At 50.3% G+C, this 27,111-nt stretch overlaps 1 protein-coding gene across 7 annotated transcripts in view; it reads right to left on the minus strand.

Annotated features, from left to right (window-relative positions):
- Positions 1–27,111, minus strand: part of ATP11B (ATPase phospholipid transporting 11B (putative)) — a 269,426-nt gene that overhangs the window by 87,591 nt on the left and 154,724 nt on the right. For all 7 annotated transcript variants that reach the window (XM_075340573.1, XM_075340576.1, XM_075340572.1 and 4 more), the window contains exons 16-18: positions 26,855–26,928; positions 22,713–22,816; positions 10,401–10,582 (exon numbers count right to left, since the gene is read on the minus strand). In XM_075340573.1, coding sequence (XP_075196688.1) covers positions 10,401–10,582; positions 22,713–22,816; positions 26,855–26,928 — 360 coding nt within the window. The remainder of the gene's footprint in view (positions 1–10,400; positions 10,583–22,712; positions 22,817–26,854; positions 26,929–27,111) is intronic.

A 27,111-nucleotide genomic window follows, 5' to 3' on the forward strand; every position in this document is an offset into this window, starting at 1 on the left:
CACCGAGCCAAATTGACTTGGGAGCTTGCGACCCTTTACTCTGGCCAGCGACAAGGACAAGAGCGCATCCGAGGGGCGCAGGAGCGCCGTACAAGAAATGTAGAGTCTGAGTTCTCTCACCAGACCTAACAAGTGCAAATCCTTTTCACGTTGGTGAACCGGATGAGAACAAAAGGAAGGTAAGAAGGTATCCTGATTGAGATGAACAGAGGATACCACCTTCGGGAGAGATTCCAGAACCGAGCGCAGAACCAGCTTGTCCTGGTGAAACACCAGGAAGGGGGACTTGCATGACAGCGCTGCTATGTCAGACACTCTGCGGAGTGACGTGACTGCACTAGGAAGACCACCTTCTGAGAAAGGCGTGAAAGAGAATATCCCTCATTGGCTCGAAGGGTGGTTTCTGATCCCAGGGTTCTAGCCGACGCTTGTAAGGAGGGACTATGTGGCAAACCCCCTGCAGGAACGTGCGTACCTGAGGGAGTTTGGCTAGACGCTTTTGAAAAAAACACAGAAAACGCCGAAACTTGTCCCTTAAGGGAACCGAGAGACAACCCCCTTTTCCATTCCGGATTGAAGGAAGGTCAGAAAGTGGGCAAGGCGAATGGCCAGAGAGTAAAACTCTGATCAGAGCACCAGGATAAGAAGATCTTCCACGTCCTGTGGTAGATCTTGGCGGACGTTGGTTTCCTGGCCTGTCTCATAGTGGCAACGACCTCTTGAGATAACCCTGAAGACGCTAGGATCCGGGACACAATGGCCACGCAGTCAGGTTGAGGGCCGCCGAAATCAGATGGAAAAAACGGCCCTTGAGACAGCAAGTCTGGCCGGTCTAGTAGTGTCCACGGTTGGCCTACCGTGAGATGCCACAGATCCGGGTACCACGACCTCCTCGGCCAGTCTGGAGCGACGAGGATGGCGCGGTGGCTGTCGGATCTGATCCTGCGTAACACTCTGGGCAGCGGTGCCAGAGGAGGAATACGTGAGGCAGGGAAACTGCGACCAATCCTGCACTAATGCGTCTGCCGCCAGAGCTCTGTGATCTTGAGAACGTGCCATGAATGCCGTCATTTTCTTGTTGTGCCGGGACGCCAATATGTCGACGTCCGGCTTCCCCCGGCGGCAACAAATCTCTTGAAACACGTCCGGTCGAAGAGACCATTCCCCTGCGTCCATGCCCTGGCGACTGAGAAATTCTGCTTCCCAGTTTTTTACGCTCGGGATGTGAACTGCGGAGATGGTGGAGGCTGTGGATTCCACCCACAGCAGAATCCGCCGGACCTGCTGGAAGGCTTGCCAACTGCTTGTGCCGCCTTGGTGGTTGATGTATGCCACCGCCTTGGCGTTGTCCGACTGAATTCGGATCTGCCTGCCTTCCAGCCAGGCTGGAACGCCTTTAGGGCTAGAACACTGCCCTTATCTCCAGAACATTGATCTGGAGGGAAGACTCTGCTGAGTCCATGTACCCTGAGCCCTGTGGCGGAGGAAGACTCCCTGACAGACTCGCGTCCGCCGTGACCACAGGCCAGGATGTGGGCAGGAAGGACTTTTTCCTTTGACACGAGTGGGAAGAAGCCACCACTGAAGGGAGGCCATGGCTGCCCGAGAAGGAGCAACGTCCTTGTCGAGGGACGTCGATTTGCTGTCCCATTTGCGGAGAAAGTCCCATTAAAGTGGGCGCAGATGAATCAGTGCAAACGGAGCTGCCTCTATTGCTGCCACCAACTTCTCTAGGAAGTGCATGAGGCGCCTCAAAGGGTGTGACTGGGCTCGAAGGAACGATTGCACCCCTGTCTGTAGTGAACGCTGTTTGTCCAGCGGAAGCTTCACTATCGCTGAAAGAGTATGGAACTCCATGCCGAGATATGTCAGTGATTGGGCCGGTGTCAATTTTGACTTTAGGAAAAATTGATGAACCACCCGAATCTCTGGAGAGTCTCTAGAGCCATGTTCAGGCTGTGCTGGCATGCCACCCGAGAGGGGGCCTTGACCAGCAGATTGCCTGAGAGAGTAGGACCGCTACCACAGTCGTCATGACCTTGGTGAAGGCCCGTAGGGCTGTCACCAGCCCGAAAGTTAGTGCCACGAACTGAAGGTGTTCGTTCCCTATGTCGAAGCGCAGGAAGTGCTGATATCCTGATACAATCGGCACGTGGAGATAAGCATCCCTGATGTCGATTGATGCTAGGAAGCCTCCTTGGGCCATCAAAGGCGATGGCAAGCGGAGAGATTCCATCCGGAACCGTCAGGTTTTCTGTCCGTTGAGCAGTGTGAAGTCCAGAACGGGGCGGGGTGATCCGTCCTATCTGGTACCACGAACAAGCTGGAGTAAAAAGCCGCGACTACGTTCTGGAAGGGGAACGAGGATCGCAACTCCTCCTGCCTTCGGAGTGTTCACCGCCTGGAAACGTGCATCGGCTCGCTCGGGGGACGGAGATGCTGTGAAGCAACAAGTCGGAGGACGAGAACTGAGCTCTATCCTGTGACCGTAAGACAAAATGTCTCCTACATCGGTCTTGGACATGTGAGGACCACTCCCCTGACCTGGACCGCCATGCAGAAAAGGTTCTCTGTGCCCGGCGGAGGATGAAAATACCCTCGCCTGAGACGTCAAAGACGCTAATTGCGGAGCCCAGGATGACCGCATTGATCTGAGACAGAGCAGCTGAGATAGCCTGGAGTGCCCACCACTGCAAAGGCCGGGGCAACGGACGCGCCTATGGCTTCATAGATGGATCCCATTAGGAGTGCTATCTGTCTGTCCGTGGCATTGTTGAGCGTGGACCCGCCAGCCACTGCTACTACTGATCTAGCCGCCAGTCCAGAGACTGGAGGGCACCTTATGACACTGAGCCGAAACGTTAACAACGTCAGAGAGGAAGGGGCAACGTGTGTTATAAGGCGTTCAGTAAAACGCTTGTCCGGGAAGGTGTGCTTCTGGACAGTATCTGTGCATTAGCTGGACTGGGACTGCGGTTCGTGCTGGAGTTTACCACGTAATAACTAGAGGCCACTCCTGGAACACGCTTCGTCGCAGACCGATAGAGGCCTGGGGCGATCCCGCAGTGCCCGGGCCTGTGTAAGGGGCCGGTCTGGACTGCAAACTCCTAGTCTCTTAGCCGACCATTTGTCCATAGCCTGAGACATGGATAGTGAAAATGACCCAGAGAGTTTCTCAGCAAAGCTGTAACTCTGTCCCTGCCGCCTGGACAGGGAACGCCGGCGAAGTTTTCATCATGCAAACTCTGTCGCTGTCATCTGTGCAGTGCCCGTAATATAGGCGCACAAGAGGTTAAAATAAGCCAGTGTCTTGGCACCCTTACTCTTTAAGAGCAGACAACAGCCTGTCGTCCGCAGAGTAATCAGTGAGGGTATACAGCCAAAAACAAATAATGCTGCCGAACAGTGAAATCATATACCATATAAATAAACACATTATATATATATATATATATATATATATATATATATATATATATATATATATATATATATATATATATATATATATATATATATATATATATATATATATACACTGCGGCACCAAGGGGGGGACAACACCCTAGGAAGACCACCTTTGAAAAACTGGTGCCCCCCAGTGCTCAGTGAGGGGGAAGGAGGATAGCAACGTATGCTCCAGCCCTTCCCACGTTATGATGCAGGGCTCTGTCTGCGGGAATCCGGTGGTCTATAGTGATCAGTGAGGGGGGGCGTAGGACAGCGAGGTGTGCTCCAGCCCTCACTGTCGGCAACATACCGTCCATCCCGCCCTTCTCCCTGAATGGCAGGCTCGGGGGCGGGAGTTTAACACACTAGGCCGCAAAAACCGGGGACTAAAGTACAAACCGCGGCCGGCAAACAGGCACGGTCGGCGCGGTAGTCCCGGACAGAAAATGCACACCGCAGTCGCAGCTGCGTCTGAGGCCAAGGTGCTTCATGCACCGTGCCAACGGGGACACAGAGTACCTGTAGCTGCAGGGTGTCCCTGACGATACTCCTTCTCCTGCCCGGCAGGGGCTGCGGATGTGGCTTGTAGCCATCAGTTCTCTGCCCCGGGTCTCCCTCAGCTGCAGCCAGAAGTTGCTGAAAAACATGGCTGACGGCGTTCTCTGAGGAGGAGGGAGGCGTGGGCGTAGTCACAAAAAAGTGCGGGAATCTGGTGCCTCAGCGTGGGTAGTGAGGGGGGCGGAGGACAGCTCAATGTACTACAGCCCTCACTGTCGGCGTCATACCGACCGTCCCGCCCTTTTTCCTGACTGGCAGGTCTGGGGGCGGGAGACTCCCATACTAGGCCGACCTCAGTGCTGACTTCTCGTACAGCGTCCCGCCCTTCCCCTGACTGACAGGCCTGGGGGCGGGAAAAGAGTGAGACTAGGCCGCAAAAGCCAGGGACTAAAGTTATAAGTGCGGCCGGCGTATAAGCCCGGTCGGCGCGGTAGTCCCCGGCGCACTAACAGTCCCAGCCGCGCCGCAGTGTAAAAATGGCAGCGGCGGTCAGCGCGGTAGTCCCCATAAACTAACACACCCAGCCACGCTGCAGTGTGTGATGGCACAAGCGCGGTCAGCGCTGCGGTCCCCGGCGCACTAACACACCCAGCAATGCTGGAGTGTTTCTGTGCGCGGTCCCCACGGGGACACAGAGTACCTTAAAGTAGCAGGGCCTTGTCCCTGACGATACTCGGCTCCTTATCCAGCAGAGTCCCCAGGAGCTGTGGATGGAGCACGGTCTCAGTGCCTGGAGACCGATTAGGATCCCACTTCACCCAGAGCCCTAAAGGGGATGGGGAAGGAAAACAGCATGTGGGCTCCAGCCTCCGTACCCGCAATGGATACCTCAACCTTAACAACACCGCCGACAAGAGTGGGGTGAGAAGGGAGCATGCTGGGGGCCCTGTTATGGGCCCTCTTTTCTTCCATCCGACATAGTCAGCAGCTGCTGCTAAGCTGTGGAGCTATGCGTGCATGTGTGCCTCCTTTGCACAAAGCTTAAAAACTGAGGAGCCCGTGATGCACGGGAGGGTGTATAGCAGAGGGGAGGGGTTTACACTTTTAAGTGTAATGCTTTGTGTGGCCTCCGGAGGCAGTAGCTATACACCCAATTGTCTGGGTCTCCCAATGGAGCGACAAAGAAATTCCCTTTTTCTTTGTCGCTCCATTGGGAGACCCAGACAATTGGGACGTCCAAGAGCAGTCCCTGGGTGGGTAAAAGAATACCTCGATAAAAAGAGCCGAAAACCACCTACCTAGACTGGCGTCTGCCGAAGCATAGGTATGCACTTGAAAAAGGGGATACCACCTAATGGGAAAAATTCCGGGACAGGACGCAGAACCACCTTATCCTGGTGAAAAACCAGGAAGGGGGCTTTGCATGACAGCGCTGCGAGCTCAGACACTCTCCGAAGTGATGTGACTGCCACTAGGAAGGCCACCTTCTGCGAAAGACGTGAGAGAGAGACATCCCTCAGCGGCTCGAAAGGTGGTTTTTGAAGAGCCGACAGAACCCTGTTAAGTTCCCAGGGTTCCAGCGGACGCTTGTAAGGTGGGACCATGTGGCAAACCCCCTGCAGGAACGTGCGGACCTGCGGAAGCCTGGCTAGACGCTTTTGAAAAAACACGGAGAGCGCCGATACTTGGCCCTTGAGAGCGCCGAGGGACAAACCCTTGTCCATTCCAGATTGAAGGAATGAAAGAAAAGTGGGTAAGGCAAACGGCCATGGAGGAAAACCGTTATCAGAGCACCATGATAGGAAGATTTGCCAAGACCTGTAATAAATCTTGGCGGACGTTGGCTTCCTGGCTTGTCTCATGGTGGCAATGACATCCTGAGATAACCCTGAAGACGCTAGGAGCCAGGACTCAATGGCCACACAGTCAGGTTGAGGGCCACAGAATTCAGATGGAAAAACGGGCCTTGTGACAGCAAGTCTGGGCGGTCTGGAAGTGCCCACGGTTGACCCACCGTGAGATGCCACAGATCCGGATACCACGACCGCCTCGGCCAGTCTGGAGCGACGAGAATGGCGCAACGGCAGTCGGACCTGATCTTGCGTAGTACTCTGGGCAGCATCGCCAGAGGGGGAAACACATAAGGCAGTCAAAACTGCGACCAATCCTGGACTAACGCGTCCGCCGACAGAGCTCTGTGATCCTGAGACCGTGCCATGAAGGCCGGGACCTTGTTGTTGTGCCGTGACGCCATGAGATCGACGTCCGGCGTTCCCCAGCGGCGACAGATCTCTCGAAACACGTCTGGGTGCAGAGACCATTCCCCCTCGTCCATGCCCTGACGACTGAGAAAATCTGCTTCCCAGTTTTCTACGCCCGGGATGTGAACTGCGGAGATGGTGGAGCCTGTGGCTTCCACCCACTGCAGAATCCGTCGGACTTCCTGGAAGGCTTGACGACTGCGAGTGCCGCCTTGGTGGTTGATGTAGGCGACGGCAGAGGCGTTGTCCGACTGGATACGGATCTGCCTGCCCTCCAGCCACCGATGGAAAGCCAATAGGGCTAGATATACTGCCCTTATCTCCAGGATATTGATCTGAAGGGACGATTCTATCGGAGTCCAGGTTCCTTGAGCCCTGTGGAGGAGAAAAACCGCTCCCCAACCTGACAGGCTCGCGTCCGTGGTGACCACAGCCCAGGTTGGGGGTAGGAAGGATTTTCCCCGCGACAGAGATGTGGGTAGGAGCCACCACTGAAGTGATGTTTTGGTTGCAAGGGAAAGAGACGTTCTTGATGAGGGAAGCCGCACTCTTGTCCCATTTGCGGAGAATGTCCCATTGGAGTGGCCGTAGATGGAATTGCGCGAACGGCACTACCTCTATAGCTGCCACCATCTTCCCCAGGAAGTGCATGAGGCGCCTTAAGGGGTGTGACTGACTCCGAAGAAGTGATTGCACCCCTGCCTGCAGAGAAAGCTGTTTGTCGCTCGGTAGCTTGACTAACGCTTGCTGGGTATGAAACTCCATCCCGAGGTAAGTCAGTGATTGGGTCGGTGTCAACTTGGATTTCGGGAAGTTGATGAGCCACCCGAACTGCTGGAGAGTCGCCAGAGCGACGGTAAGGCTTTGTTGACACGCCACCCGAGAAGGGGCCCTGACTAGGAGATCGTCCAAGTAGGGAATCACCGAGTGGCCCTGAGAGTGCAGGACCGCCACGACGGATGCCATGACTTTGGTGAAAACCCGTGGGGCTGTCGCCAGGCCGAAAGGCAATTCCACGAACTGAAGGTGTTCGTCCCCGATGGCGAAACGCAGGAAAAAGTGCGTCGGCCTGAGCGGGGGGCGGAGAGGTTCTGAAGAAACGAACCGCAGGACAAGAGCTGAACTCTATCCTGTAACCATGAGACAGAATGTCTCTCACCCATCGGTCTTGAACATGTGGCCACCAGGCGTCGCCAAAAGCGGGAGAGCCTGTGGCCCTGCGGACTGCCACGGAGTTAGCAGATGCTACAGCCGTACGGCTAGTGGAGTCCAGGACGGCGTTCATGGCGTAGGACGAAAAGGCTGATGCCTGAGAGGTCAAAGACGAAACATGCGGAGCAGAATTCCGTGTGACAGCATTAATCTCAGTCAGACAAGCCGAGATTGCTTGGAGAGCCCACACGGCTGCAAAGGCTGGGGCGAAAGACGCGCCCGTGGCCTCATAGATGGACTTCACCAAGAGCTCTATCTGTCTGTCAGTGGCATCCTTCAGGGATGAGCCATCTGCAACAGACACAACGGACCTAGCAGCCAATCTGGAGACTGGAGGATCCACCTTGGGAGAGTGAGCCCAACCCTTAACGACTTCAGATGGAAAGGGGTAACGCGTGTCAGTGTGACGTTTAGCAAAGCGCTTGTCCGGGACCGCTCTGGGCTTCTGGACAGCATCCCTGAAGTTAGAGTGATCAAAAAACGTATTGCGCGTACGTTTGGGGAACCGAAACTGGTGTTTCTCCTGCTGAGACGCAGACTCCTCTACAGGAAGAGGCGGAGGTGAGAGATCCAACACCTGGTTTATGGACGAGATAAGATCATTTACTAAGGCGTCCCCCTCAGGTGTATCAAGGTTAAGGGCGAAGTCAGGGTCAGAGCCCTGAGCTCCCACGTCCGCCTCGTCTTCCTGAGAGTCCTCAAGCTGGGATCCCGAGCAGCGTGAGGAAGTCGGGGAAGAGTCCCAGCGAGACCGCTTAGCCGGTCTGGGACTGCGGTCCGGGCAGGAGTCCTCCGCCTGAGACCTAGGGGCCAACCTGGGAGCGCGCTGCGGCGCGGACCAAGAGGGGCCTGGAGGAGACAAGCTAACAGGGGCCGGGGCCTGTGGAAGGTCCGGTCTGGACTGCAATGCCTCAAGGAGTTTAGAAGACCATTTGTCCATAGACAGTGCAATGGATTGGGAAAGTGACAGAGAGTTTCTCAGCAAAAGAGACCAACACCGGTGACTCTGTCCCTGCAGCCTGCTCAGGGGGAGCAGGGGGGTCTACATGAGCCGAGGGGCCCACCAGTGCCCGAGGCTCCGGCTGAGCAAGCGAGGCAGGAGTCGAGCATTGCTCACAGTGAGGGTAGGTGGAACCCGCAGGTAACATAGCCCCACAAGAGGTACAGGCAGCGAAAAAAAACCTGTGCCTTAGTAGCTTTGCTCCTTGTGGACGACATGCTGTTGTCTCCTAGGAGAGTGACCACTGAGGATATATGGGAAAAGGGTATACAGCCTGACCGAACAGATATATATATATATCTATTCTATATATATGTATCTATTCCGGCACCCTAGGGGGACCAGCACCGGGTGACCGGTGTGGCTTACCGACCGCTAACGAGCGGAGTGTGTCCTCCAGATTCCCTGTCGTGGATCCCCCGGAGCTGCAGAGCTGCTTCACTGAGAAGCATCCACCGGCAGAATGCCAGAAAATGGCCGCCGGAGCTCTCAGGGGAGGAGTGGGGCCGAGGTCGGCGCCAGCAAAGAGCGGGAATCTGGGGTCCCCACAGTGGTCAGTGAGGGGGGAGGAAGACATGCAGGATGCTCCAGCCCTCACATCCGACGTCATGTCGGTAATCCCGCCCTTACCCCTGACAGGCAGGCCCGGGGGCGGGATTTTCGCGACTAGGCCGCGGTGAAGCCGGGGACTAAATTTGAGGCCGCGCCCGACAAGCAGGCACGGTCGGCGCGGAAGTCCACCGGCCTCCTCAATTTCACAACTACCGCAGCTTCCAGGAAGAAGGAGCGCTCCCTGCACAGTCCCCTATGGGGACACAGAGTACCTTTAAGTTGCAGGGCCCGGTCCCTGAGGTTGAAGAGGCTCCGGTCCGGCAGGTTCCACCAGGGGCTGCGGATGGAGCACGGTCCCAGCAAATGGATGACCGCTCTGGATCCCACTTCTCCCAGAGCCGCATAAGGGATGGTGAAGGAGACGGCATGTGGCTCCAGCCTCTGTACCCGCAATGGGTACCTCAACCTTAACAACACCGCCGACATAGTGGGGTGAGAAGGGAACATGCTGGGGGCCCCGTGGGGGCACTCTTTTCTTCCAACCGACATAACTAAGTATGAGAATGCATGAGTAGATGTGTGCCTCCTTCCACACAAAGCATAAAACTGAGGAGCCCGTGGTCCACGGGAGGGTGTATAGGCAGAGGGGAGGGGTTACACTTTTTAAAGTGTAATACTTTGTGTGGCCTACGGAGGCAGAAGCTATACACCCAATTGTCTCAATTGTCTGGGTCTCCCAATGGAGCGACAAAGAAATTGCCATTTAAGGCTATGTGTGCACGTTGCGTTCTGTCCCTGCAGAAATATCTGCATCGATTTGAACAGCACACGTGCGCTTCAAATCGCTGCAGAAACAGTCCGTAATGAAAAAAAAAGCCGATTCCATGCGCTCTGAGTGTAGCCCCTCCGATAGACAGAGCGGGCGCTGCATGCAGAGCGCAGGAAAGAAGTGACACGGCTCCTGCACCATCTTCATAGATTGTGCAGGGGACGCAGGACGCATGCAGCTACGCTGCGGTGCAGAACGCAGCGTAACTGGATGACGATACGCAACGTGCGCACATAGCCTAAGGCTCTGTGCGCACAATGCATTTTTATCGCATTTATTAATTTGTTTTTAGTGCCGTTTTGTCACAAAACTGTAAGTAAATGTTGATGCCAGCAAAGTCATCGAGAAACCTAAAGTGTAGTGTACATGTTGAGGTTTTTTTTTTCCCTTGCAGATTTGGTGCTGAAAATAATCTGCAGCATGTCAATTCTTTCAGCATTTTTCACCATTGAAAGCAATGAAAAAATGCATGCAAAAAAACGATCAAAAAGGCATAAAGAAACGAGGCAAAAATGTGTGGTTTTCCTGCCAAGAGATGCAGAAATGGTGCAGAAATTTTTACAACCAAATACTCAACGTGTAGCCTAAGTGATCTTACTTGTCTTCAACACCAGTAGCTCCCAGTAACTCCAGGTCTCTTTCAATGAGCTCAAAGACATCAGCCAGGCGTTCTTCTCTTTGATGTAATGCAGTACGGGCCGAATGAAGACTTCGGTCGAGTTCTTGATAGTCTTCTGGAGTGAATTTTCTATAGGCCACACACAATGTACGAAGCCCTTTCTAGAACAAGAATGTAAAAACCTGATCAGAATAAAATGTTAAGTTTGGCTAAAAAGACACAAAACATGTCCCCTACATTATTGTGGAAAGGTTTTCGGCGGGTGTTGAAAGAAGGGAATTTTGTTACTTACCGTAAATTCCTTTTCTTCTAGCTCCTATTGGGAGACCCAGACGATTGGGTGTATAGCTACTGCCTCCGGAGGCCACACAAAGCATTACACTAAAAAGTGTAAGGCCCCTCCCCTTCTGGCTATACACCCCCAGTGGGATCACTGGCTCACCAGTTTTAGTGCAAAAGCAAGAAGGAGGAAAGCCAAGAACTGGTTTAAACAAATTCACTCCGAGTAACATCGGAGAACTGAAAAACCGTTCAACATGAACAACATGTGTACCCGAAACAACCCAAAAATCCCGAAGGACAACAGGGCGGGTGCTGGGTCTCCCAATAGGAGCTAGAAGAAAAGGAATTTACGGTAAGTAACAAAATTCCCTTCTTCTTCGTCGCTCCATTGGGAGACCCAGACGATTGGGACGTCCAAAAGCTGTCCCTGGGTGGGTAAAGAAATACTTCATGTTAGAGCTGCGAAGACAGCCCTCCCCTACGGGGAGGCAACTGCCGCCTGCAGGACTCTTCTACCTAGGCTGGCGTCCGCCGAAGCATAGGTATGCACCTGATAATGTTTGGTGAAAGTGTGCAGACTCGACCAGGTAGCTGCCTGGCACACCTGTTGAGCCGTAGCCTGGTGTCGTAATGCCCAGGAAGCACCCACGGCTCTGGTTGAATGGGCCTTCAGCCCTGATGGAACCGGAAGCCCAGCAGAACGGTAGGCTTCAAGAATTGGTTCCTTGATCCATCGAGCCAGGGCGGCCTTAGAAGCCTGCGACCCTTTGCGCTGACCAGCGACAAGGACCATGCCAGCTCAGACACTCTCCGAAGAGATGTGATCGCTACCAGAAAAGCCACTTTCTGTGATAGTCTAGAAAGTGAAACCTCCCTCAGAGGCTCGAAGGGCGGCTTCTGGAGGGCAACTAGTACCCTGTTCAGATCCCATGGATCTAACGGCCGCTTGCACGGGGGAACGATATGGCAAACCCCCTGTAGGAACGTGCGCACCATAGGAAGGCGTGCCAAACGCCTCTGAAAAAAGACGGATAGCGCCGATACCTGACCTTTAAGGGAGCCGAGCGCCAAACCTTTTTCTAACCCAGATAGCAGGAAAGAAAGAAAGGTAGGCAATGCAAATGGCCAGGGAGACACTCCCTGAGCAGAGCACCAGGATAAGAATATCCTCCACGTTCTGTGGTTCTTAGCGGACGTGGGCTTCCTAGCCTGTCTCATGGTGGCAACGACCCCGTGGAATAATCCTGAAGACGCTAGGATCCAGGACTCAATGGCCACACAGTCAGGTTCAGGGCCGCAGAATTCCGATGGAAAAACGGCCCTTGGGACAGTAAGTCTGGTCGGTCTGGTAGTGCCCACGGTTGGCCGACCGTGAGCTGCCACAGATCCGGATACCACGCCCTCCTCGGCCAGTCTGGGGCGACGAGTATGACGCGGCTGCAATCGGATCTGATCTTGCGTAGCACTCTGGGCAAGGGTGCCAGAGGTGGAAACACATAAGGGAGCCGGAACTGCGACCAATCTTGCACTAGGGCGTCTGCCGCCAGCGCTCTTTGATCGCGAGACCGTGCCATGAAGGTTGGGACCTTGTTGTTGTGCCGGGACGCCATTAGGTCGACGTCCGGCCTTCCCCAGCGGCGACAGATTTCCTGAAACACGTCCGGGTGAAGGGACCATTCCCCTGCGTCCATGCCCTGGCGACTGAGGAAGTCTGCCTCCCAGTTTTCTACGCCGGGGATGTGAACTGCGGATATGGTGGAGGCCGTGGAAGGCTTGCCGACTGCGTGTCCCCCCTTGGTGATTGATGTGTGCCACCGCTGTGGAGTTGTCCGATTGAATTCGGATCTGCTTTCTTTCCAGCCACTGCTGGAAGGCTAGTAGGGCAAGATACACTGCTCTGATTACCAGAACATTGATCTGAAGGGTGGACTCCTGCTGAGTCCACGGACCCTGAGCCCTGTGGTGGAGAAAAACCGCTCCCCACCCTGACAGACTCGCGTCTGTCGTGACCACCGCCCAAGACGGTGGTAGGAAGGATCTTCCCTGTGATAATGAGGTGGGAAGAAGCCACCATTGCAGAGAGTCCTTGCCGTCTGTGAAAGGGATACTTTCCTGTACAGGGATGTTGACTTCCCGTCTCATTGGCGGAGAATGTCCCATTGAAGTGGACGCAGATGAAACTGCGCAAACGGAACCGCCTCCATTGCCGCCACTATCTTCCCGAGGAAGTGCATGAGGCGTCTTAAGAAGTGCGACTGACCTTGAAGGAGAGTCTGCACCCCAGTCTGTAGTGACCGCTGCTTGTCCAGCGGAAGCTTCACTACCGCTGAGAGGGTATGAAACTCCATGCCAAGATACGTTAGTGATTGGGTCGTGACAGGTTTGACTTTGAGAAGTTGATGATCCACCCGAACGTCTGGAGAGTCTCCAGCGCAACATTCAGGCTGAGTTGGCATGCCTCTTGAGAGGGTGCCCTGACAAGTAGATCGTCCAAGTAAGGGATCACAGAGTGTCCCTGTGAGTGCAAGACTGCTACCACTGCCGTCATGACCTTGGCGAACACCCGTGGGGCTGTCGCCAGCCCGAATGGCAGAGCTACGAACTGAAGATGGTCGTTTCCTATCACGAAATGTAGAAAAACATTGTTGCTCTGTAGCAATCGGCACGTGGAGATAAGCATCTTTGATGTCTATTGATGCTAGGAAATTTCCTTGAGACATTGAGGCAATGACGGAGCGGAGGGTATCATCCGGAACCGCCTGGCCTCCACGTGCTTGTTGAGCAGTTTTAGGTCCAGAACGGAACGGAAAGAGCCATCCTTGTTTGGCACCACAACCAGATTGGAGGAAAACCGTGTCTTGTTCCTGAAGAGGAACCGGGATTACCACTCCTTCTGCCTGCAGAAGAGCATCTGCTCGGTGGGGAGGTGGGGACGTTCTGAAGAATCGAGTCGGAGGACGAGAACAGAACTCTGTCCTGTGCACGTGGGCACACTGTCCCTCACCCACCGGTCTGTGACCTGTGGCAGCTAAATGTCGCCAAAGGCGAGCGAGTCTGCCATCAACCGCGGATGCGGAAAGATGAGAGAGCTGAGAGTCATGAGGAGACCGCCTTGGTAGCGGTTCCTCCGGCTGCCTTCCTTGGGCGTGATTGAGCCCGGCCGGCAGCTGAGCCCCTCTGAGGCTTTTCAGCCCTTTTGGACGAGGACAATTGGGACCTGCCCGAGCCTGGGAAGGACCGAAACCTCGACTGTCCTTCCAGGACAGCATTAATAGGGTAAGTCGCAATGCAGACATTGCGAGGTTACGGACGCCCCTGCGGCACAGATGTACCTGTGCTCAAGACCAGCTGCGCAAGAACAGCTGAAAAGCTTAGGGTGCCCATACGGCTGTGAATGCCGGAGCAACCGACACGCCGATAGCCTCATAGACAGATTTCACCCAGAGTCCATCTGTCTGTCAATGGCATCTGTAAGTGAAGTCCCATCTCCACTGCAACTATGGCTCTAGCCGCAAGCCTGGAGATTGGAGAATCCACCTTTGGACCCTGGGTCCAACGCCTGACCACGTCAGGGGGAAAGTGATAACGTGTATCCTTAATACGTTTGGAGAAAACGCTTATCTGGGAAGCGTGGTGTTCCTGGACTGCTTCTCTGAAGTCAGCGTGGCCAGAACAATACTCAATATACGTTTGAGCTACTGAAATGGGACTTCTCCTGCTGTGAAGCTGACTCCTCCGCTGGGGGAGCTGAGGGAGAAAGATCCAACATTCCATTGATGGACGCTATAGGATCATTCCTTATGGCGTCACCATCCGGTGTATCCGGAGTGAGAGCGGTGTCAGGATCAAAGTCCTGATGAGCTACGTCTGCCTCATCATACAGAGAGCCTCCTGGGACCCCCCCGGAGCACCGATTTTATTCCAAGTGAGGGTGGCCAGGGAGCAATGATCCAGATTGCCCATGGCCTGTCCGGACTGCAAGTCTCTATCCCATTGCAACTCCGTCCCTGTCCTTGGACAGGGTTGAGAGGTGGTTCTTTTGGCCACGTCAAGTAGAGACCCCGGCTGACCAAGTGCTACAGGGGAGCATTGCACACAATGGGGTTCAGTGCCGTGGAACAGTATCACATGCAGCAAAAACAGCATCGAAAGCCTGTGTTGCTTATATGCTGCTGCCGACTTATAGAGCCAAGAATGGCGACCGTACAGTGCAATGTATATCATACAAGCATAAAGTACAAATGAACACTGCAGCACATGCAATACAAGCAGCATAGAAAGCCTGCTTTTCTGCTGCTGTAGACTAGCCATCTAGGGGAATATAGCCCAGAATAGCGACCATACAGTGCAATGTATAGCATACAAGCATAAGTACAAATGAACACTGCAACACCTGCAATACAAGCAGCATAGAAAAAAACCTGTGCCTCAGCACCCTTGCTTTTCTGCTGCTGTAGTCTAGCCATTCTATGGCGAATATAGCCAAGACTAGCGACCGTACAGTGCAGTGTATAGCATACAAGCATAAATACACATGAACACTTCAGTACGTGCAATACAAGCAGCATAGAAAGCCTGTGCCTTAGCACCCATGCTTTCCTGCTGCTGATGTGTCGCCATCCAAGAGGGCATATAGCCCAAAATAGCGACCTATGCAGTGTACTTAAAATACAAATAGACAAAACTGCGGTATTTAGTGTCAGCACCCCAGGTGCCGCTTACCGCCCGCCTATAAGCGGGTGTGTGGTCGCCCTAGTCCTGTTAGTTGCCCAGAGTCCGTTCTCTCAGCTCGGGCTGCAGGAATGGCTGCCGGCGTCCTTCTCCAGCTCGTGTGAGTAGGGGCGGGCCGTGGGCGTGCCCCAAGTCAGAGCGGGAAACCGGCGTCCCACAGTGTCTAGTGAGAGGGCTGGAGCATGTAAATAAGGCTCCAGCCCTCGGCGCTGCTGATTGTACAGCGTCTCTCCCCTACCCTGATTGACAGGGTGGGGGCGGGAACGAAGCGGAGCTAGGCCGCAAAAGCCGGGGACTGGATTTATAAGCGCCGCCGCCGTAAAAGCGCGGTCGGCGCTAAGTCCCCGGCGCACTACAAGTCCCAGCCGCGCCGCCGCTCCCGGAGCGTCCGGCGCGGTAGTTCCCAATAAATAAAGTCACTCAGCTAGGCTGCAGTGACTGTAACCCTTTACTGTCCCCGGCGCACTAGCACACCCAGCAAGTCTGGAGTGTGCTGTGCCTGTGTGTACGGGGACACAGAGTACCTGAATGGTGCAGGGCCATGTCCCTGAACGGCACTCCCGCTCCACATCCAGCAGGTTCAATGGGTCTGTGGATGGAGCCCGGCCTCAGGGCTTTGGGGCCGGTAAGATCCCACTTCCTCAGAGCCCCTCAGGGGGATGGGGAAGGAAAACAGCATGTGGGCTCCAGCCGCCGTACCAGCAATAGGTACCTCAACCTTACAAACCACCAGTGGGGTGAGAAGGGAGCATGCTGGGGGCCCCATATGGGCCCTCTTTTCTTCCATCCGATATAGTCAGCAGCTACTGCTGACTAAACAGTGGAGCTATGCGTGGATGTCTGACCTCCTTCGCACAAAGCCGAAAACTGGTGAGCCAGTGATCCCACTGGGGGTGTATAGCCAGAAGGGGAGGGGCCTTACACTTTTTAGTGTAATGCTTTGTGTGGCCTCCGGAGGCAGTAGCTATACACCCAATCGTCTGGGTCTCCCAATGGAGCGACGAAGAAAAATGCTGCAAAATCAAAATTCTTTAAAAAAAATTGAAGTGTTAATAGTTTTTGGTTTTTTTTTACAAAATGTACATTTCAACCAAGTTTATGAAATGACTTATCAGGGAGGTTCTTTAAAACATTTTGGAGAACTAACCACAGATCTACGAATGTAGCCTTGGAAATCCTTCTGTCCTCGTCTGTTTCTTCATGTAAGGATGTTGAGATTAGGGCTCTGTGGTGGCCTTATATAAATCATCAATACCAGGACCCCTTGTTCTTCTTTAACCTGAAGATAGTTCTTTATACCATGTTTGTTTCGTTGTCCAACTGCAGAATAAATTACTCCCTGATGGTATTATGGTTAAGTATCTGCCTGTATTTCTCAGCACAGAGGGCAAAATTAATCCTAACCAAATCCACAACTCAATTTGCGGAAATGCAGCACCAGACTTGCAAGGAACCTCCACCATGCTTTACTTTTGACTGTAGACACACAGTATTGTACCTCTCTCTTCTGTTACAGCCAGATATTTTATATTTTGACTCAATAGTCCAAAACACCTGTTGACATTTTTCTGCAGCCCATTTCCTATGTTTTCATGCCTCATTTTCATGTTGAAAATATGTTTTTTGGCCACAGTTCTTCCATGAACACCACTCTCTGAACAGTAGATGCACTGGTTACAGTCAATTCTGAGCTGAAGGCACTGCTGGACATCTTCTGATTTCAAAGGCAATTACACATGCTAAGTATTTCATCTTCTGCACAATGTCTCCTTGTAAAACCATTGCATCTATGGTCCTCAACATTGCTTATTTCTTTGTATCCTCAACAAGAAAAAGTGGCCAATCGTTTTAAGACCGACACCTGAGAAACACAGGCAGAAACTGCTCCATCATGCAATACCATAAGGGAGGCGTCTGTGTGGCGCTAACTTTAATCTGCAGAAAGACAACAACCACAAACTTGCAGCCAATGTCATTAAAGGGCTGTTCCCACAAAGTTAATTTTAATCAATAGATCTTGGAATGACGCTGTATATACAGCCGGCATGGCGTGATTTGTGAACTGTGGAGATGTGGACACCGCACTTCCTTTATATTGTGCCACTGACTACTTAAAATGTAATAACCCGTTTTATCTACTGATCCCATTATTTTTTTCTCTTGTGTTTTGGTTATGAAATGTCAAAATTGAAAAATAAGGCAAAACAAAAGAAAAACTGTGTTTAATTGGATGCGATAAAAAAAAAAACAAAAAACACGTTCCTCTGTGGAGATACAGTCCCTGACAGAAGTTCTGTCGCTTATCAATGTTATGTAAATAAAAGCTTATAACCTGACTTTAAATTCATCCATTGGTTTCATAAATTACTCTTTTGAAAGCTGAAACCCTCCCAAATTTGGTTTAGGTTATGAAAATAAAGTTGCTGCAAAGCTGAAATACTGATCATTTAATGAACAAAAAAAGTCACAAATTTGCAAGACAAAAGTTTTGTCGCCACAGGATGTAATGTGAAATTAAAACAAATAATTAACTTCTAATACAAAGATATGCTGCATAACATTGGTGAATGAAGTTGTGGTGCTAATAGAGCCATATTTAATATTTTGTGTGACTTCCATGAGCTTGAAGGACTGCATCCATGCGGTTCAAGGATTCATACAATTTATTGATGAAGGCATCAGGAATAGCAAAGAATGCAGTCTTAGGCTATGTGCGCACGTTGCGTACAAGCCCTGCAGATATTTCTGCAGCGATCTGAAGAGCACACGTGCGCTTTAGATCGCTGCAGAAATGTCCGTAGTGAGCGCCGATTCCATGCGCTCTGCCTGCAGCTCCTGCCATAGACAGAGCAGGAGCTGCCGGCAAAGCGCAGGAAAGAAGTGACATGTCACTTCTTTTTGCGCAGCGCTTCGGCAGTAGCCGAAGCGCTGCGCTCTTAGACGCCACGTGCGCACGGCCCCTGCACAATCTCCATAGACTGTGCAGGGGCCGCAGGACGCATGCAGTTACGCTGCGCTACAAAGCGCAGCGTAACTGCATGTTTTTACGCAACGTGCGCACATAGCCTTACATGCCTCTCAGAGTTCCTCTAGATGCTTTGGTTTTGTCTTCCAAGCTTCCTCTTTCATCCTACCCCAAGCATGCTCAATGATGTTCATGTCTGGTGACTGGGCTGGCCAGTCCTTGAGCATCTTGATCTTTTTTGCCAGGAGGAACTTTGTTGTAGACATGGATGTATGAGATGGAGCACCATCCTGCTGCAGAATTTGACCCCTTTTATGATTGGGAATGTAAGAGGTAGCTAATACTTCTTGATATTTTAGGCTATTGATATTGCCTTCCACCCTGCAAATGTTTCGCACACCCCTATACTGAATGTAACCCCAGACCATGATCTTTCCACCACCAAACTTAACTGTTGTCTGGATCCATATGTGCTCCAGTAGGTCTCCTGCAGTATTTGCGGCGGCTGTGGTGTAATTCAATTGAAGATTCATCAGAGAAATCCACCTTCTGCCACTTTTCCAGCGTCCATCTGTTTAGCAGGCTGTGGGACTCAGCAAATGCCACACAGTTTTTTAATTGCCTTTGTTTAGTGCTGGCTTCTGGGCACTGATTCAACCATGGAGGCCATTTCTAGACAGAATCCTACAAACTGTTCTAGTTGACACAGGGACTTGAGGTGACCAGGCCTTTTGGATCTCTGCTGCAGTGGAAGAGGGGCTGGCTTTGGATTTTCTAACCAACAAACGTTCCTCCTGAGCAGTTGTCTTGCGGGGTCTGACGGACCTGGGCTTGTCAAAAACATCTCCATTCTCTTCAAATCTTTTCTTAATTCTTTGTACTTGACGCTGAGACACATTAAAAAGGTGCCAGCCACCTCTGCAGTGGATCTGGTCTTCAGCCTCTTCATAATCAAGGCTTTGGTCGCATGGTGGATTTTTGGCATGTTGTCAGAGGTCAAGTTGCAGTTCAACTGAAGGCCTGGGGTGCTGGGTTTCTTTTTATACACACACCCACTAATTAACAGATCATTTAGTGAGCACAGGTGAGGATGTAAACTAGGATTGGGTACATTATATCACAAGGCGACAAAACTTTTGTCTTGCCAAAATCTGACCTTTCTGTGTTCATTAAATGATCAATATTTCAGCTTTGCAGCAACTTTACTTTCATAACCTAAACGATATTTGGGAGGGTCTCAGATTTCAAAAGAGTAATTTATGAAACCAATGGATCAATTTAAAGTCAGGTTATAAGCTTTTATTTACATAATATGAATAAGCGACAGAACTTCTGTCAGGGACTGTATGTGCCTCTACTATGTACTATAATGGTCTTGTCTGACTGTACGGGAACATAGTGTGAATGTACTATAACTCCTGTGTATGGGGAGGAAGTAAAAAGTATACAGACATTACAGCGCAGGATTGCAAATAATTATTTCTTTGAAGTATAACAAAAAAAAAAAAAAAAGGCAGAAAAATGTTTTACCTCACAGAGAGAATCAGCTATGACCTCATGCTGTCCTGTCTGGATCCTCTTTTGCTTCCTCCCCGGCCCAGGAGGTGTGGTATGATCAGACCATGTCCCTGTACAGTCAGACATGGCCATTATCCAGTACATAGCAGGGACACACATATGACACTCTCTCAGTTCAGGAACTTTTTTATTTTTTTTTAAACACATCCAATTGTGGGACTTCAAAATATATTGATTAAAATGAACTTTGTTTGTCTGAAAACTCCTTTAAGAACTATCTTCAGGGTAATGAAGAGCAAGGAGTCCTGGAAGTGATGATGTGTCCTCCACGGAGCCCTGATTTCATCATTATGGAGTCTGTCTGAGATTACATGAAGAGACAGGCGCACAAGCCTACAGGCACAGAACATCTAATCTATCTAATGAATTCAGTTTTATGTAACAAGCATAAAATAGCACTCCTATAAGTATCAATCCATAGTAGAATGCAAGAATTTCCAAAGGTTTAATACACAACATATAAAAGAGACATGAGCTGGTCCTTTATTAGGGAACAGAGCAGCTCAAATATTAATGACCATATTTTATTTTATATAATAAAACATCATGCAATGACTATGTCCGCCCTTCTCCCCTCTTTTTTCTCATTAGTGCACATAAAGCACAACTTTAGCATTATTTATTTATTCATTTATTATGTTTGAAGGGAGAAAGGGGGGGGGGGAGGGGGTGCTTTAAATGTGAGCCCTCTGTCATATACACACCTTCCGTCATCTTCATCCTTTTTTGCCACTGCTCTGATACCGTGGTGCCATTTGTGCCCATAACTTCTGAATGGCCGGAAGTCAGAAGTTACGTCACAAGCGCTCAGTGTATCTCCGTGAGAGCCAGAACGAAGCTCTCATAGACTTTTATTGAGTTGTGACCTCTGGCACGCTCCTTGAAACACCAGAGCTGCCGGTAGGTCACAAATCAAAGGAGACTGATTGGAGCGAAGATGGAATCAGATGAAGATGGCGAATATAAGACAGGCACAGGGGACTTAAATTTAAAGCACCATTCCAGCTGTGAAATAAAAAAACAACAAATACTGCTATAGGTTCCCTGCCCTTGGTAAAATACTATCATCCGCTATTTTCGGCTCTTCTGGTCTCGGTCAGCCATTCTTGTGACCGCAGCTCCCGACTAACTAGAAGTCGACACTAATGGTCACAAACTCTGAATGCAAGTTCTGGTTCTCACAGACTTAAAATGAGAACTAATCTCTGAGTCGCCCAGCACACACTGGAGCGATCCGGTGAGTCGGCACGGAGAATCGCAGAAGACAGCGGCTGGTGAATATTATTACTTAGTATTACTAGGGGCAGGGAACTTACAATAGGGATACTACTCCAGCGGTGAAATATGACAAAAATGTTGCACTATTGATATATTGACCTAATCGTGCCATCCGGCTCTTTTTCTTATGGAGCGATCTTAAAGGGAACCAGTCACCAGATTTGTCCCTTATAAGCTGCGGCCACCACCAGTGAGCCCTTATATACAGCATTCTAGAATACTCGCCACTCTGCCAATCCCTTCATTGGCTTCCCATCGCCCAACGACTCCAGTTCAAAACACTAACCATGACCTACAAAGCCATGCACAACCTGTCTCCTCCTTACATCTGTGACCTAGTCTCCCGGTACCTACCTGCACACAACCTCAGATCCTCACAAGATCTCCATCTCTGCTCCTCTCTTATCTCCTCTTCCCACAATCACGTACAAGATTTCTCCTGTGCCTCCCCCATACTCTGGAACGTTCTACCACAGCATATCAGACTCTCCCCTACCGTGGAAAGCTTCAAGAGGAACCTCAAGACCCATCTCTTCCAACAAGCCTACAACCAACAATAACCCTCAGTCCAGTAGACCACTGCGCAACCAGCTCTGTCCTTACCTATTGTACCATCACCATTCCCTGTAGACTGAGCCCTCGCGGGCAGGGTCCTCTCTCCTCCTATACCAGTCTGTTATGTACGGTTAATGATTGTTGTACGTATACCCTCTTTCACTGTAAAGCGCCATGGAATGAATGGCGCTATAAAAATAAGTAATAATAAATAATAATATAAGAGCCTAGGCCGCTCTGTAGAATGTAAAAAACACCTTTATAATACTCACATAGGGGGCGGTCCAATGGGTGTCGCTGGTCGCAGGTCCGGCGCCTCCTCTCTGCTGCGATCACCATCCTCCTCCTTCTCAGCATCCTACATTGTCCCCACAGGCCGGCACTGCAGTCATGGGCAGGCGCACTTTCATCTGCCCTACGGGATTGAGAAGGAGGATGGCAATCGCAGCAGAGAGGAGACGCTCCGACAAAATGGAGGACCTGGGAAGGAGCCATAGCAGAAAAAGGGCTTGGATACACCAACTCATCAAATACTCAAAAAAAAAAAATGGAGCGTTTTTTTTATGCCACAAATGTTACTTCAGTGTCTGACAGGATTAATATTTCTGGTGAGGTACATGGAAGCAAATGATAAAATGCACCAAATTCATTAAGTGAAGTGCGTCTCTAAATGAATCAGGCACACTATTTCTGCACGCCCCTCATTAGGAGTTAAAGCCAAAATTTTTAGTACAAGAGCGGAAGGTGGCAAAAAGGCGAGCTACATTGCGAGAGATGATTCATACAGTTTGCTGGACATTTTGGTGTGAACCCATCAGAAGTGAATTATATTTTCAGACACAAAAATGCCACATGGAAATATTAAAGACATGAAAAAAATGTATGTCATAAAGAAAACTTACTAAAGCAAATTCATCTACATGCAGTCTCGTTCTATCTATTTCCCCATTTTTGGCATTTGGAAGGATGGCAGACTCCGCTCCTTTGGTGAAAAGTATCTTTTCCCCTGGAAGGAATTAAGGACATATATTCTCATACAGTATTTAAAAAACAAAAAGTTGCTATTCTTAAAGGCTATGGACACATTGGCACAGATACCTTCTACTTGTTTATTTGCATCCTTAATGCAAATGGCTGGAATTAAAAATGTTCCTACTACCGTATTTTTCGGACTATAAGATGCACTTTTTTCCCCCCAAATGTTGGGGGAAAGTAGGGTGTGCGTCTTATGGACGGAATGTAGGGCTGCGGCCGGGAATGAGAGTGTTGCGGTGGAGCGGGTCATCGGGGGCACGAGCAGGCTGTAGCAGCGCCTGCCAAGACCACGTAGGCCCGCTCATTACATATGCACGCCCATCATCTCTCAGCGCTGAAGCCGGCACTGACAGGTGTGCGGGGTGATGGGCGGGGGGTGCGAGTATATTAAACAGCCTGCCCGCATGATCACCCCTGGCAACTACAGCCTGGAGTGATCATGTGCGGCTGTATTCACTGCTCCCCGCACATCATCATCAGTGCGAGGTGCAGTGAATCAGTACACATTACTCACCGTTTCCTGCAGCATCGCGATGTCCTCCTGTCTGCCGGCGGCGGCTGTGTGGAGACCAGCGGTGTGCACAGCGATGACGTCATCGCTGTGCGCACGTGTCCACACGGGCGCGCCGGCACAGACAGGAGGACATCGTGATGCTGCAGGGATCGTGGCCCGCTCCACACAGCGCTGCCAGCACAGACGGAGGAGGAGCGACGCTGCGTGGAGCAAGGAAAGGTGAATATAAATGTTTATTTTTTTTTTTTCTGTGTGTGCCACAGGATGAAGGACATATAGCAGGATGGGGGTATATGAACAGAATGATGGCGTATATAGCAGGACGATGGCGTATATAGCAGGACGATGGCGTATATAGCAGGATGGGGGTATATGAACAGAATGATGGCGTATATAGCAGGACGATGGCGTATATAGCAGGACGATGGCGTATATAGCAGGATGGGGGTATATGAACAGAATGATGGCGTATATAGCAGGACGATGGCGTATATAGCAGGACGATGGCGTATATAGCAGGACGATGGCGTATATAGCAGGACGATGGCGTATATAGCAGGACGATGGCGTATATAGCAGGACGATGGCGTATATAGCAGGACGATGGCATATAGCAGGACGATGGCATATAGCAGGACGATGGCGTATATAGCAGGACGATGGCGTATATAGCAGGACGATGGCGTATATAGCAGGACGATGGCGTATATAGCAGGATGGGGGTATATGAACAGAATGATGGCGTATATAGCAGGACGATGGCGTATATAGCAGGACGATGGCGTATATAGCAGGATGGGGGTATATGAACAGAATGATGGCGTATATAGCAGGACGATGGCGTATATAGCAGGACGATGGCGTATATAGCAGGACGATGGCGTATATAGCAGGACGATGGCGTATATAGCAGGACGATGGCGTATATAGCAGGACGATGGCGTATATAGCAGGACGATGGCATATAGCAGGACGATGGCGTATATAGCAGGACGATGGCGTATATAGCAGGACGATGGCGTATATAGCAGGACGATGGCGTATATAGCAGGACGATGGCGTATATAGCAGGACGATGGCGTATATAGCAGGACGATGGCATATAGCAGGACGATGGCATATAGCAGGACGATGGCATATAGCAGGACGATGGCATATAGCAGGACGATGGCATATAGCAGGACGATGGCATATAGCAGAACGATGGCATATAGCAGGACGATGGCATATAGCAGGACGATGGCATATAGCAGGACGATGGCATATAGCAGGACGATGGCATATAGCAGGACGATGGCATATAGCAGGACGATGGCATATAGCAGGACGATGGCATATAGCAGGACGATGGCATATAGCAGGACGATGGCATATAGCAGGACGATGGCATATAGCAGGACGATGGCATATAGCAGGACGGTGGCGTATATAGCAGGATGGTGGCGTATATAGAAGGATCGGGGTATATAGCAGGATGCGGCCATATGCCAGGATGGGGTATATAGCATGATGCGGCCATATACCAGGATGGGGTATATAGCAGGATGGGAGTACATACCAGGATGGGAGTACATACCAGGATGGGAGTACATACCAGGATGGCAGTATATAGCAAGATGGGGCTATACCAGGATGAGGGACATATATATATATATATATATATATATATATATATATATATATATATATATATATACATATATACACACACACACACAAGGCAGGAGGATGATTACCAAGATGGGGTACCTTAGTAGAGAATTTGGGGACATTACCCCCATAATAGTGTCAGCAGCAGATCCTCGCCCCATAAATGTGTGTCATGACCACATTTTTTGCTTAAAATTTTATTTTCCTATTTTCCTTCTCTAAAACCAGGGTGCGTCTTATGGTCCGGTGCGTCTTATAGTCCGAAAAATACAGTATTTTGCTGCTGTAGTTGCTGTGCAACTCCTGTACGTGGCTGACTGTGCTGCTGCGTCTGGTAATAGATACAGCAGCACACTGCACCTGGTTGCTCCCACAAAGGCTGAGATCAAGGTCTCTCTGCCCTCTTTCTTCCTTCTCCAAGTGTGACAGATACTAACAAGAAAAGAAGAGAAAGACATTGTAGACAATAAAGTAAACTGTATTACAGGGGAAAAAGAACCCAGAATCCTGCTGCTGGATAGATCATATAGGCTGTGCCTATAGAAAGAGAATCCTCAGCAGAATAAGCAGAAAATAGGGGATATTCATGAAGAGCATGGAAAATATCAGTGTGGAAGAAAGATCATGCATATGAAGCATGAGCATAGAGGAGAGATCTCACACCTTGGCAGCTGAAATTCCTTTTAAAAAGCACCTGTCGTTTCTAAAAAAATACTATTAACCTGCAGATCTGGGGATAATCCGCAGGCTAAAGGCTATGTGTGCATAGCGCATTTTCGGGTGCGTTTTTGGGCTCAAAACTGCATGACTTTGCTTCTGCAGCAAAGTCTATGAGTTTTCATTTTTGCTGTCCGCACACAACTTTTTTTTTTTAAGCTGCGTTTGAGTTTAAAAAAAAAAAAAAAAAAAAAACAGACGTCAATTCTTTCCTGCGTTTTTCCCCCATGCAATGCATTGTAAAAACGCAGAAAAACGAAAAGATAAAAAACGCAGAAAAATGCAGCCCAAAACGCGGTAAAAACGCATGCTCTATTATTGGTACTTTTTTTTGCGCGTTTTTGCTGTGGTTGCGTTTTTAGCGGCCAAAAACGCAGCGTCAAACAAATGCGGTGTGCGCACATAGCCTAATAGTAGTAATAGCTTTCTGAACCATCCCACTCCCCCAGCACCTAGAACCCTGTGGCCGGGAGGAAATTAAACTTAATTTAGTCCTCCCAGCAGCGCTTGGCTTCTAATCCTAGGGGTGGCACTAGTAAGGTTTCAGTCATCCCTCAGTGAATAGTGGGCGGATGGAACAGAGCCCCCAGCATTGGCTGACAGATGGCTCTAATACAGGCCCGGCTATTATTACACCCGCCGCTCACTAAACACGGAGTGATGCCATGCCTAGGACTGGAAGCCGAATGCTGCCAAGAGGAATAAATTTCATTTCCTACCTGCAGCGGGGCTCTAAGTCCAGGCGCCTGGTAGGTTCAAAATGCTATTATCCTGCAGATTAACTATATCTGTAAGTTAATGGCGTTTTTTCACGTGACAGGTTGCCTTTAAGCTGGAAAAGGAAAAATCAGAACAGTGATTAAGTTGTGCTGATACATGAGGGCTAGTAAAAGGTAGCAGCATTCCTAAACACAGACCTCACATAATCTTTAGGTGGGAGGCACTTTCCTATATGTGCACATTCGGAAACTAGATGAAGTTTGAAAACTGAATAAAAGGAGGCCTGAATATGATCGAAGAGGACACACAAAATACAAAGTAAAAATAAGTGTACCAAGGCTAGATCACCACTGACATTAGTGAAATCATTTTCTCCATATCAAAAGGTGTGCACAGCCCTTATCTTACCAGAAGGACTCTCAACGATGACACTCATCCTGCGCCGATTTGCATCAAACTCCAGCACATGAAGGAGCTTGTACCTAAAAAAAAAAAAAAAAAATTACCATTTTAATGCAAAGACAGGACAAAAAAATATAACATTTCCTATTAATGGCAGATCTTGCATGTCAGTCATTGAACTCTCCAGCCATTCCAGGCTCCTGCGGCCAATCTGTGCTTTAGCAGTCCATGCTCGGACCGATTGGTACAGGAATGTGAACGAG

Source organism: Anomaloglossus baeobatrachus, chromosome 3, assembly GCF_048569485.1.
Source record: "Anomaloglossus baeobatrachus isolate aAnoBae1 chromosome 3, aAnoBae1.hap1, whole genome shotgun sequence".
Classification (NCBI taxonomy): Eukaryota; Metazoa; Chordata; class Amphibia; order Anura; family Aromobatidae; genus Anomaloglossus; species Anomaloglossus baeobatrachus.